General features: G+C 44.1%; 1 protein-coding gene across 1 annotated transcript in view; it reads right to left on the bottom strand.

The window, feature by feature from the left end:
- Positions 1-1256: 1256 nt before the first annotated feature.
- The window catches only part of AMPH (amphiphysin), a 101647-nt gene continuing 91442 nt past the window's right edge, over positions 1257-11461 (bottom strand). Inside the window, exons 17-20 of the mRNA XM_015570468.1 lie at positions 9447-9659; positions 7486-7728; positions 5569-5670; positions 1257-1542 (exon numbers count right to left, since the gene is read on the bottom strand). Of these exons, the coding sequence (XP_015425954.1) occupies positions 1435-1542; positions 5569-5670; positions 7486-7728; positions 9447-9659 (666 nt within the window). The 3' untranslated portion in view covers positions 1257-1434. The remainder of the gene's footprint in view (positions 1543-5568; positions 5671-7485; positions 7729-9446; positions 9660-11461) is intronic.

Here is an 11461-nt window from a genome sequence, read left to right as displayed (position 1 = left end):
GAAATCGCTGATTATGGAGGTTGTCAGATTCTCTGTGATACACAGGCCGGGGGCCACAGCCGCCACCTCTGCAGGGCCTTCGTCCGCAGCTGTTATTTGTGCTGTAGTGATTGTCGGGCCGTGGGGACCGCCCAGTGACCAGCAATCACTGGAATGAAGGGGTAGGGGGAAGGGAGGGGGCTGTGGAGCACAACCAAGGGTTACAAGCAGATTTCGGCACAAATAACAACTCCAACATAACCCTTTCAAGTAGAGCACCCGACTGAGACCAGCTTTCCAAACAAATGACTCATCAGAAGGAACTGGGGTGCTTGCTGGAGCGGACCAAAGGTTTATTCGGAATGACACAGCACTGAGAACGTTATCGTTACAGATGATCTGCGAATACAGCACACATCACCTAGCTTACTGTAGGACAATCTGTGAAGATGAGCCGCATAAATATAAGGAGGTGGGAATATAGAGGTGCTTCTTTGTAAGTGTTCTTTTGGGGTGGGTTTCTAGGCCGTCATCTAGCCAATCTCTTAAAGGCAGAAGTTAGGAAGTTCGCTGCTCATCCCCACCAGCCTGCCTCCAGCCACAGCAGCCGGACACGTAGAGAATCAGACTCTGCTTTCTCCAAAGGGACAGCACCCCGAAAAATGCACGTTACGAACACAGATACTGTCGACTGTTTTGGCAATGGGGTGGCTGGTGTTGTTCTGAGGCAAAACTGCAACTGCAACGCCAGACAGAACAAGAGCAATGCATGTATCAATGACACTGGAGAGGCAAAAGGGCTACAATGGAAAGGAAGCAACTATGCGTATGTCCTCTGGTGCATACACATAGATCCAGGAGTGATGGGAACTCGCTCGTGCACTGTGTCCATATATATGTATATATATATGTAGAGAGAGAGAGACAGAGGTGTATTGGAAAAAAAACACTGAAAACTTTTGCAGCACTTTCGTTTTAAACACAGTAAACTTGTAAGAGAGAGAGAGAGAGAGAGAGAGAGAGGAGCGTGCGCACATGGGCACACCTGCCCTAGGGGATGAAACAACCTGTACTACAGGATAATTCAGCACATCTTCTGCAGGGCAGCCACTCCATACCACACACTTGGTACCAAAAGGTAAGGTTCTGGTCTGGAGAAAGCTACTTTAGAATCGGTGGGAGGGGGTCAAGTACAAGAGTCTCCACAGCTCGGACACAGCACAAACAAACTTGTTCTGAATAACATGGGAACCAGTGAGGACTTTCTCCTTCATTTGCTTTTTTTTTCCTTACACTTTTTTTTTTTTTGAACACATGCTCCATTGATATATCCTTCCAACCTGGATCTGGCATCAGTCTGCAAGTCACAAGAGTGTAATAGCAAAAGTGAATTCTTCAGGTTTTCATGAAGGTTTAGAAACCTCAAAACCAGGGTCTTCCTACAACCCTCTGGGCCTACGCCAGGCGCTGGGTGAAGTTCTCTGGGAACAGGCCTTGGTAGGTGGCGAGGTCTCTGTACTGGAGCCAGTCCGATTCCTTCACGCCCACCAGCCAGCCCGCATCCTGCAAGACAAACACAGGGCTTTCAAGGTCCGAGCGCTGGGAAAGCCGGCACTGCCAGCCATCAAAGTACTTTGTGTAGTTCATGCTGTGCCTCTGCACCAACATGTTAGGTTACATGTAAACTGCTGTGCTGAGGTCCGTGGGAAGGCTGACTGAAGGTTGATATTAATATTATAATTTTTTAAAATATATTTTATTGACTTTTTTTACAGAGAGGAAGGGAGAGGAATAGAGAGTTAGAAACATCGATGAGAGAGAAATATCGATCAGCTGCCTCCTACATACCCCCCACTGGGATGTGCCTGCAACCAAGATACATGTCCTTGACTGGAATCAAACCTGGGACCCTTCAGTCCGCAGGCCGACGCTCTATCCACTGAGCCAAATCAGGGCTTATAATTTTGTATAAACTATAGTTAATTGATGGCAACTGGATTATGACTTGAGTTAAGGAAAAGAAAAGTGTTAGAATACAGCCAGCAAAGTTCAGCCAGTGTGGCTCAGTGGTTGAGCGTCGACCTATGAACCAAGAGGTCACTGTTCATTGACCTATGAACCAGGAGATTCCCAGTCAGGGCACATGCCTAGGTTGTGGGCTCGATCCCCAGTAGGGGGCGTGCAGAGGCAGCCGATCAATTATCTCTGTCATCATTGATGTTTCTGTCCTTATTTCTCTCTCCTTCCCTCTCTAAAATCAGTTAATTATATACATATCTTTTAAAAAGAATGATAGCCAGCACAAAGAGAGGGACACATGTGAAAGGATGTCACGCACAGGAACATTTCTTGTCCTGTGGGTCACAGTGAAAAAAAGGCTGGAGGACCCCTGGGTTAGAATATAGTGCTGACAAGGCCATCAAAGTTCTTGTATTTCATCCTGAACCACTTGCTAATAACAAACAACGCTGCCATTCCCTCAGCTCACATCATGCAACCTAAATAAACCACACATACCGGGCTTATCAAATAATAACGGCTAGGTATGTTGCCTGATGTTACTGTTCTGTTATTGTTGCTGTTATAATATCTATATTTTCAAGTTTATATAAAGTACAAAGCAGTTTGTTGTCATGATATTCTTGTGGGGAACATTCGTATATTCTTTATAAATTATTGCTTATAAATATATATTTTATGGAACTGCAGACATTGAGTCAAAGAAAGGTTAAGTAACCCATCTGTGTGGTCATACGGCATGGGAGATGATGTGTAAAACTGAGGAACAGAGGCGGCCGTCTGCCCTTGGCCTATGAAGATAAGCAGATCCTACTTGGGAAAAGCTGAGCTGAAGGAACAACATGAACATACAGACCATATGGAGCAAAGCTAGTGGGGAATGACTATCTTTATTATGTTAACCAACCCATGAAAGAGATCCCTCTTAAGATGAAGGATGGCCAGATTTAATCTGAACCAATTCCCAATGAAGTTCAAGTACATCAGATAAATGGGAACTCAAAAATTAAAGAAGCTGAATACATTCCCTTGTGATATAATCTGAGACTATAAATTGATGCTTCTATAGAGAAGAAATATAAGCATTTAGACAGGCCAATTTCTGAAAGCAGAAATAATAACAGTGGGAAAATCTGACAATAAAATAACTGATAATATCCTCGGTGATGACAAAAATTATTCTCTTTAAAATTATGATGTTATATGTGTGAAGGACAAAGTTATACATAAAGTAAAAGATGATCCCTAAATATTTTCTTCCCATTTTATTTTTAATCAAATTTATTGGGTAAGCATACAAAAGGCCACGTTTCCCCCACAAGTGTGTATATTTTATATTTGACTTTATTTACAGTGAGTGAAAAATCTAATGGTGCCAAGCAGAGTCAAGCACTTTAAAACTGTTTCAACAAAGAACAAAAGTAAAGGACTGGCACAAACCTATAATCAAGATATCTGTAATACTCTCAATAAAAATAAATGCAAAGAAAGATATACTGCAAGACATATACCTGATATAAAATTTATATAGCAAATTGAACTATTATTAGCCAGTATCAATCTTTAGCTGAGGTAATTAGAAAAGTTAAATTTTAACTATTTAAAATATGTGGTAGACTAAGAATTTCCAATTTTGCTAATGGTAAAATAGCTTGTTGCAGACAAATGCTTCTGCACAGAGCAATTATAAGCACTAGAAAAACTATATATTTTTATAGACCTAATATACGTATGTATAGATATATGCACCTATTTTAATATAGAAATGAATATTTGTTACAAAATATATAGTATAAAATATAAGTTTATATAATGGGCTTGTTATAAATAAAGGGGTTGTACTTATATAACAACCATTTGAAGGCACTGAGAGTCACCAAAATCAGGCAGAAATCAGAGACGGTTTAATTCTTGAAAGAAGGGTGCTGCGCGGGTGGGACTGTGCTGGTCCAGCCTTCCCCCTGAGGGTTCTCCTCAGTCTGTGTGATGCAGGGCATTCAGAGGATAGAGTTAAGGGCTGCCTGAGCAGCTGTACTTTTATGGGGGATATCTTGAAAAAAAAAAGAGAGAGAGAGAGAGAGAGAGAGAGATACATGGAAAGTCCCCGAAGACATGGAGAAGCTTCTATGAAATCCTAAGCTGCCCCCAAACTATGAATGCATAAGGGGGATGCCCGAGGAGCCTGGGGAAAGCAGGAAGGCTGGGAAAGATGAGCAGAGATTCAAAGGAGTGGCCGGGAGACAGAGTTTAGAGTTCAAACGCCATCAAGTTAGGGGGCTTGATAAACCCGTCAGGATTTCCATTGAAATTCCAGATGGGGCATGTCTTAGAGGTAGAGACAATGGCCCAGGACTAAGAATTTATCCTAAGAGTATGGCAAACCAGAAACAGACCCACTCCAACAAAGTGAGTAAAAGAAACTTCCATGGATTCAAGGTAATTATCCAGTGGCTTGAATGCCTGATGGAAGAAGTAATCTTCAGAGATAGAAAACAGAATCCAGACTCAATAATGAATTACCCACTGTAAGAAAATTTCCACAGGTGAGAAAAACAGGAAAAATGTGACTTACTGACAAAAGTCAATCAACAGAAATGTGTCCTGGGATGGCCTAGCTTTTGGAATAGGCAGTGAGGAATTTAAAGCGGTCATTACAAATATACTCATGTACTTAAATTAAAAGATGGTAATAATGAGAATAGATCGGAAATCTCAGTAAAGAAATGAAAACTATATAACAGAACAACATAGACATTATGGAACTATGTAGATAATATCCTAAATAAAAAAAGTCACAGGGCAACCTTAAAAACAAATTCAAAGTAGTGCAAAAAAAGGGTCACTGTACTATCAAACAGAGTAAAAGAGAGAAGAAAATACTGAACAAAAAAGAACAGTCTTAGACATAAAAAGTCCAACATATGTATAATTGTTTCTTAGAGAAAAAGAGAAGAAAGGAAAAAAGTAAGAAATGACAGCTGAAAATCCTTCAAATGTAGTGGAAAATAATCAGGATACAAGTCCAAGGAGCTCAGTGAACCTCAAGCAAGAAAAGTATGAAAAAACAAGACCTAAGCACTTTATAATTGAAATGATGAAAACATGATGCGGAGACGTTCTTAAAATCAGTCAGGGAAATGTAATAACTGCTTTAAATTTCTCACTGCTAATTCCAAAAGCCAGACCATCCCAGGACACCATTTCTACTGATTAACTTTAATCAGTTAGTCACACTGTCCTGTTTTTCACAGTATTAGCTGTGTAGAGACTGGAAAACAATGGAACACTATTTTAAAAGAGTGTCTGCATTTCCTGAAGACTGAATTTCAGAGAGACATCCCTAAGAAATGGATACATAATAAGAAATGGTCATCTATTTGTATGAAAAATAAACAATGTACTAGGTAATAGCATCCCAAACCTAAATTTTGTGATGTGCTGTGGTCATAAGCCCTTAAATCCTCTTCAGCATCTCAGAAAATGCAAACAACTTCAGGAAGTCACTATGCCCAACTGAACCTTAGGAAAAAACCAATAGAGCTCCCAGCACTTTCCAATCTCATCCTTTACCTGGTCAGCTTCCGAATCAGAGGGCACCACCAACACCACGTCACCCCTTTGTAAGGTAAGTTCATCAGAATTTGCTGCCTCGAAATCGTGCAGTGCTTCCACCTGCAAGGTTGGAAAAGAACTGACTAATGTTAGGAAGAAAAACAGAGGTCAGGTCAAGCTCTCCCCGTCAGATGGTCCCCAGGCATCTCAATAGCATCCCCAAGCTGATAACAATGAAGACCTGTATCTCCCCAACGGAGGAGAAGGCTCCTGAAGGCAGAAAGGAAATCCTCTCCTTTACTCAATACATCCTACTCTTACAGACTGAAACCAAGGCCCCTGGACGCATATTTAGTAATGCAATACCTTCTGCTAGAGCCGAAATGCCGTGCGTTCATTAAAGTTTAATGCTTCATAATTTTGCTAGAGATTTGCATGTAATTATCACAGATGCTTTATTATTGTTTTTGAACTAAAAATGCCTAGCTGAATGTTCCTCTAACCACAGCTTCTGTCGCATTGGGAAAACCGTCGCTTGCATGTTATAATGAAATCAGGGTTTAATCAAATCCTGTGTCCAATCTCCTGTAAATAAACTTCCTTCTTTCCCTGTCCTACCTTTTAAACATGATAACCTATTTCTAGTTCCCCTTTTTAAAAGATTTCTTTAAACTTTAAGTATAGGAAATTTTTAAAAAGTAGAATAGTAAAATGAGCCCCATTATACAGCTTCAATAACGATCTATAATCACACCCAGGTTTATTTTTCCCATGTCCCTCCCCTCAACCCTACCCATGATATTAAATAATCAGCTCTTAAAATGTGTTGTTTGCATGTAGAATCACAAAATGTCAGAGCTGGAAATTTCTATCTTATCCCCAAATTCATTTTTCTGATGAGAATACTGACACCCAGAGAGAGGGGTTACGTGGTCAGTGAGGAGGTTGGAGGGCCCAGCTGGACCCGGCCTCCAGTGGCAGCCTGCACCCTGATTCCTTGTCCTCTGACACAAAACACAGTGGGACACATGCCTTCACCTGCCACAGGCTTAGTGTTGTCTTCACATAATTCATTCATAAATGCATTATACCCACACCGTCCCCCTGGGAGGTAGCAATGTAGCAGCAGTTACTGCCCAAGAAGCAGAGAGAAGAAAAAGATCATGACTCGTCAATCCCACCCCCCACAAACAAAAATTTAATACTTCTAAAAAGACAAAGAGCTGAAATTTGACATGTAAAATCAAACGATGGGACTTATAATTCCCAACAATGTTCTGTTACGGAGGATGAGCTGCCTTCCACACGTGGTTGAAGCCTGTGTTTCTGGGTGTCTGCTGGGTTGGTTCTTGTAAGGGCCCTTCAGTGTACGAAGGCTCTATGTGACCACTCGGCCTCTCTGAGCAAGACCTTCTGCCCACAAATTCTGGCCTCTTTTCTCTCTTCCTTTTCATAGAAGCCCATTAACATATTTATCCACTTTCTTTTAAAATATTCATTGGCTCCCTGCTCTGTGTCCTGCACTGTAACCAGGGGCCAGAGCTGAATGGGCGATTCCTGTTTCCTGCCCTCGGAGGCGTGTATAATCCAGCTGGGAGCAGGTGAGCCCAGCACGGGAGGCGCCCACGGAGCTCTGTGGGGAGCAGAGGCACTCAGGTGGAAGGCATGCACCCATCACTACCAAGGGGCACAGCGTTTAACTCTCCTTTGCTAAAAATGGAAAGACATCACTGTAGGTCCCTTGTCCGCAGCACAGAAATCCTGCCCGTTGCCATGTGACGTTGGGAGGGAGGGGGAAGCAGTGCAGAAAAAGAGTCTGCAGCAAAAAAAAAAAGTGAACGTAAAAATCGGGAAACCAAAGGTGTGAGCAGAAGGGCCTCAAAGCAGAGGAAGGACAACTGGCCGCCCGATTTAAAAAACGAAGAATGGAAAGACCTTGTAGAGGAAGCCGGGAGGCACGTCCTGAGAGGCCTGGCTCGCAGGCGGAGCGGAGGGCTCGGGCTGGGAGTCCGCGGGGGCCTTCTGCTCAGCAGCCGGCTCCGGCACCTCACTGGGGGCGCCTGGAAGGGCCGAGTCTTGAGTCGCCTCCTGGGCCTCTGCACCTGTCATGACTTCGTGTGCTCCCTCCTCTTCGTTGTTGGAAGCGGGCTCGATGATGACCGCAGGGATGACCTTCTCCTGGGGAAAGAAAAATGTGGTCGTCCTTCGGAAACACTCTCCCTGCCACACCCTCCGTGGCTCCCAGGTTCCCCACCTTGCTCATTCCCCAAACCCGATGTAGGCTTTCTGGCCCTTGGGCCTTCCGCCTTGCAGGACCTTCCTCCTTTCTCTCTCTCCTGAGAGAGATACCCTTCGTGGGATGAATTTCTGGATCCTTGAACAATCACCCAGTTTGGAAAGAGGGAGGTTTCTGTGCAAACTGGGAGGAGGGACAGGAGACTGCAGGGAGGGGGCGGAGTCATGGCGGGTGGAGGAGACAGTCCTGAAAGGAAATGCTGTGGGACTCCAAGGAGGGGGGTCATTCTTGCCCTGGCCCATTTGCTCTTCTCCCAGAGTCTTATGGGACTCCCGGAGAGCCCGAAACCACATTGTCGGTAAAGATGTGGCCCCTGCCTGCTGGTTATGGTCAGAGCCACACCCCAGGCACAGTTTCCGGAATCATGACTCCCGCCAACCACTCCAACCCTCTATTGTCAGGGACAGTAGACCAAAGGATCAAGACCTCCCCCTTATGTTTTGACAAAGGTGAGAGCAAGGAGGGAGAGGGAGATTTAACTCACATAAGGAAAGTCTAGAGATACTGCTGGCTTTTCAGATTAATAATAATAATATAAGTTCTATATTCCCTCAGGCGTCAGTGGGCAAAAGCACTTCCATTCTTCAGTTTGGAGAAAATAATACAATCTTTCAACAAGTATAACAGTATGTACAAAAGTATTCCTGGCACAGTGACAAGGAAATATGACAATGAATAGAATTGAGTTCTTTCTCCAAACACCAATGCTACTTGCTGGGTTTCTAGTGGGAGGAAAGGGGCAATTCAGTTTCAAACTTCGAGTAACCCTGGAGAGACTTCTGGAAACTGACTCTGAGTAAAATAATCAGAGAAATGGAAAGCATGCATGAAGCCCACTCTCACGGTTAACCTTCTAGAAGGTAGAGAGGATCCCAGCACGGGGGTTGGGAGAGCTGTGCTTGCCCGGGCCCCTGGGCCTGAGGCTCCACAGTCTGGGCTTAGGGGGCTGTGCTGCCTGTGAGCACTGGTCTGAGAAGGCCAGACCTGGGCGAAGCCCAGCTTCACCTGTGTCTGAAGGCTCACAGGACCCATTTTCCTTTTGAAAGTGCAACATCAGGACGGGCTTTTGGTAAAAGAAGCCTACTTTGGGGTGAATTTGGAGGTGCTCTAATAATAACCACCACCACAAAGTAATAATCACAGCAACATGATTTATGTATGAATACTGGGTTCTCAGCATGTGGTTGGCAGCAGGCTAAGCACTTTCTGGCCATTTTCTCCCGCAATCCACACGGTCACCCCATTCATTCTATTCTATTCCCTTTCTCCTGCCTCCATTCTCATCCTGTGCTTCATTCTTTTCTCCATCACTTTACTGCATAGTCTCCTTTACCTCGATCTGTGCTTAATTTCAGCCCAGTCACCGTAGCCCTGGGGGCTTGCGTGGAACCCCAGAATACTGACACTGAGAAAATGGTGTGACCACCCTTTCTGAGAATTTCCATCCCCTCCCTCTCCCCTCCCCCGGCCCCCCCGCAGAGCAGCATGTCACAAAATGGCTACAAACCTATTCCACATCCAAGAGTTATGGCCATGAACCAATAGACAGAACATGCCAACGGGCACATCCCCCAGCACCCCCACGTCACCAGGCACTTACCTGAGGCGCTGCCGCTTCCGTTTCCTCTGGTTGACCTCTGTCACTGTCTGCAGCCTCTGCAGCTTCTGTATCAGCCTTGGGCTCCTCTAAACTTGCTCCTTCCCCTGCAGGGAGCGCTGCCTCCAGCTCCTTCTCTGCTTCCTCTGCTGGGGCGCCCTCTGCTGCCCGCACGGAGGTTGCATCAGTCAGGTCAGCATCAGTGCCTGGTAGGATCTGCAAACCAGAACCAACAGGAGGGGTCTGTCTCCAGGGCCTCACAGTAAGAGTCAGACTCAGCTCTGTCTCTTCTCTCCCCTCGGCTGAGGCTCATCAGGTTTTGAAGCTTTCTTTATAGTCTACGGAGGCCTAGGAGTTAGGGACAGCAAGCAGACTGCCATCTGTTTGGCAAAACTCCAACCCCTCTTTTTTTAAAAAATATACTTTTATTGATTTCAGAGAGGAAGGGAGAGGGGGAGAAAGACAGAAACATCAATGATGAGAATCATTGCTTGGCTGCTTCCTGCACGCCCCCTACTGGGGATCAAGCCCACAACTCGGGCATGTGCCCTTGACTGGAATCGAACCTGGGACCCTTCAGTCCACAGGCTGACGCTCTATCCACTGAGCTCAACCAGTGAGGGCAATACTCATGTTCTTAGGAATTTACTTCCTTCTTTTATAAGAGTTTTTTATTATGAGAATTTGGCTCTCCAAAGTGTACAATGATTCAAAGTAGAGGCACTAGCCACTGTGTAGCATTTATTTCTCTTTTTCTACCCTGTCTTTAAAGTACATAGGTTTCCGAAAAGTAATCCTTTCACCTGAATTGAGGCATACTTATTTGAAGTGAATTATAAATGTTGATCATTTTTGAAGTGGGAAAACAGATTTATATTTGGTGGATGACCGAACATTTCCATAATAGATATTTAAGTAAGAGAATTGCACCTCTTGTTTTAAAGAAACATTGGCCTTTTAATGGAGGTGATTGTTGCCGTCGAACATAAATTAGGAGGGTATCTTGATTCCAAGAACACTGAACAATTCCTTGTAGTTTTATTGTTGGAGAAATGAACAGGCTTCTTTAGGACCCTGAGGACCTCCCCAAGTTTCTTCACATCAGAATCTATACCTAAAGACTGCACGCACAATGGCATTTAAGTGGGCTTAAATGCAAAGAGCAAGCTGTGTTGCCACAATTCTAAGTTATTTGTGATTTCTATCTGTCTGGAAAATCACACCATGGAGTGTCCATCCCACCGGTTTCCATAGCTTCACACCAGACAGATCTATGTACATGCAGACAGAGTGAACTGACAGTGAGCACCACCACGTCCACACATGCACACATACATGTTGCCACAGATCTGAAAGCAGCCACCATCGTATCTGATAGGCTATTCCTCCAAGTGGTTATACACAAATCCTTCCATACATATATGTTCCGAGCTCATACAACTAGTAATTGGATTTTATTCTCAACTGAACTGATATAGCTTCAGAGAGAATATATTTCTGTGAAGCATTGGTGGTGTTCTCAAAGGCAATTTCCTAACCCGCTCCATACAAATAGAATGTTAACCACGAATTCCTTATTTATCCCTAGGGCTCTGTACACCTATCAACTTGACCCTATCAAATTTCACTATCATAAGATATATATGTTCTCTTTCCTTTGGTAAATGGTTTAAACAGGTTTCCTTGGCTGGATTTGATGTAGACTTGATAGCATGGCTGCTGGGATGCCAGCCACCAGCAGGTGGAGGCCAAGTGCACGGTCTCTGTGCTCTGACTCCTTGACCTCATAGGAGCCAATTGCAGGTCAGCAATTGACCTGATCTCTCTCTCTCTCTCTCTCTCTCTCTCTCTCTCTCTCTGTCTCTCTCTCTCACACACACACACACACACACACACACACACTCACACACAAAGAATTGTGAAATCCTTTATAGTCCTGGGCTCCTCAGGTGGAAGATGAGCAATTTTGGTACCATCTACAAAATAAAAACATGGCTAAAAAGAAGTTAAAATTTGAA

This window comes from Myotis davidii, unplaced genomic scaffold (genome assembly GCF_000327345.1).
Source record: "Myotis davidii unplaced genomic scaffold, ASM32734v1 scaffold2027, whole genome shotgun sequence".
In the NCBI taxonomy this organism is placed as follows: Eukaryota; Metazoa; Chordata; class Mammalia; order Chiroptera; family Vespertilionidae; genus Myotis; species Myotis davidii.
The sequence above is the reverse complement of the archived record's forward strand: the minus strand, read 5'-3'. Positions and strand labels throughout refer to the sequence as shown.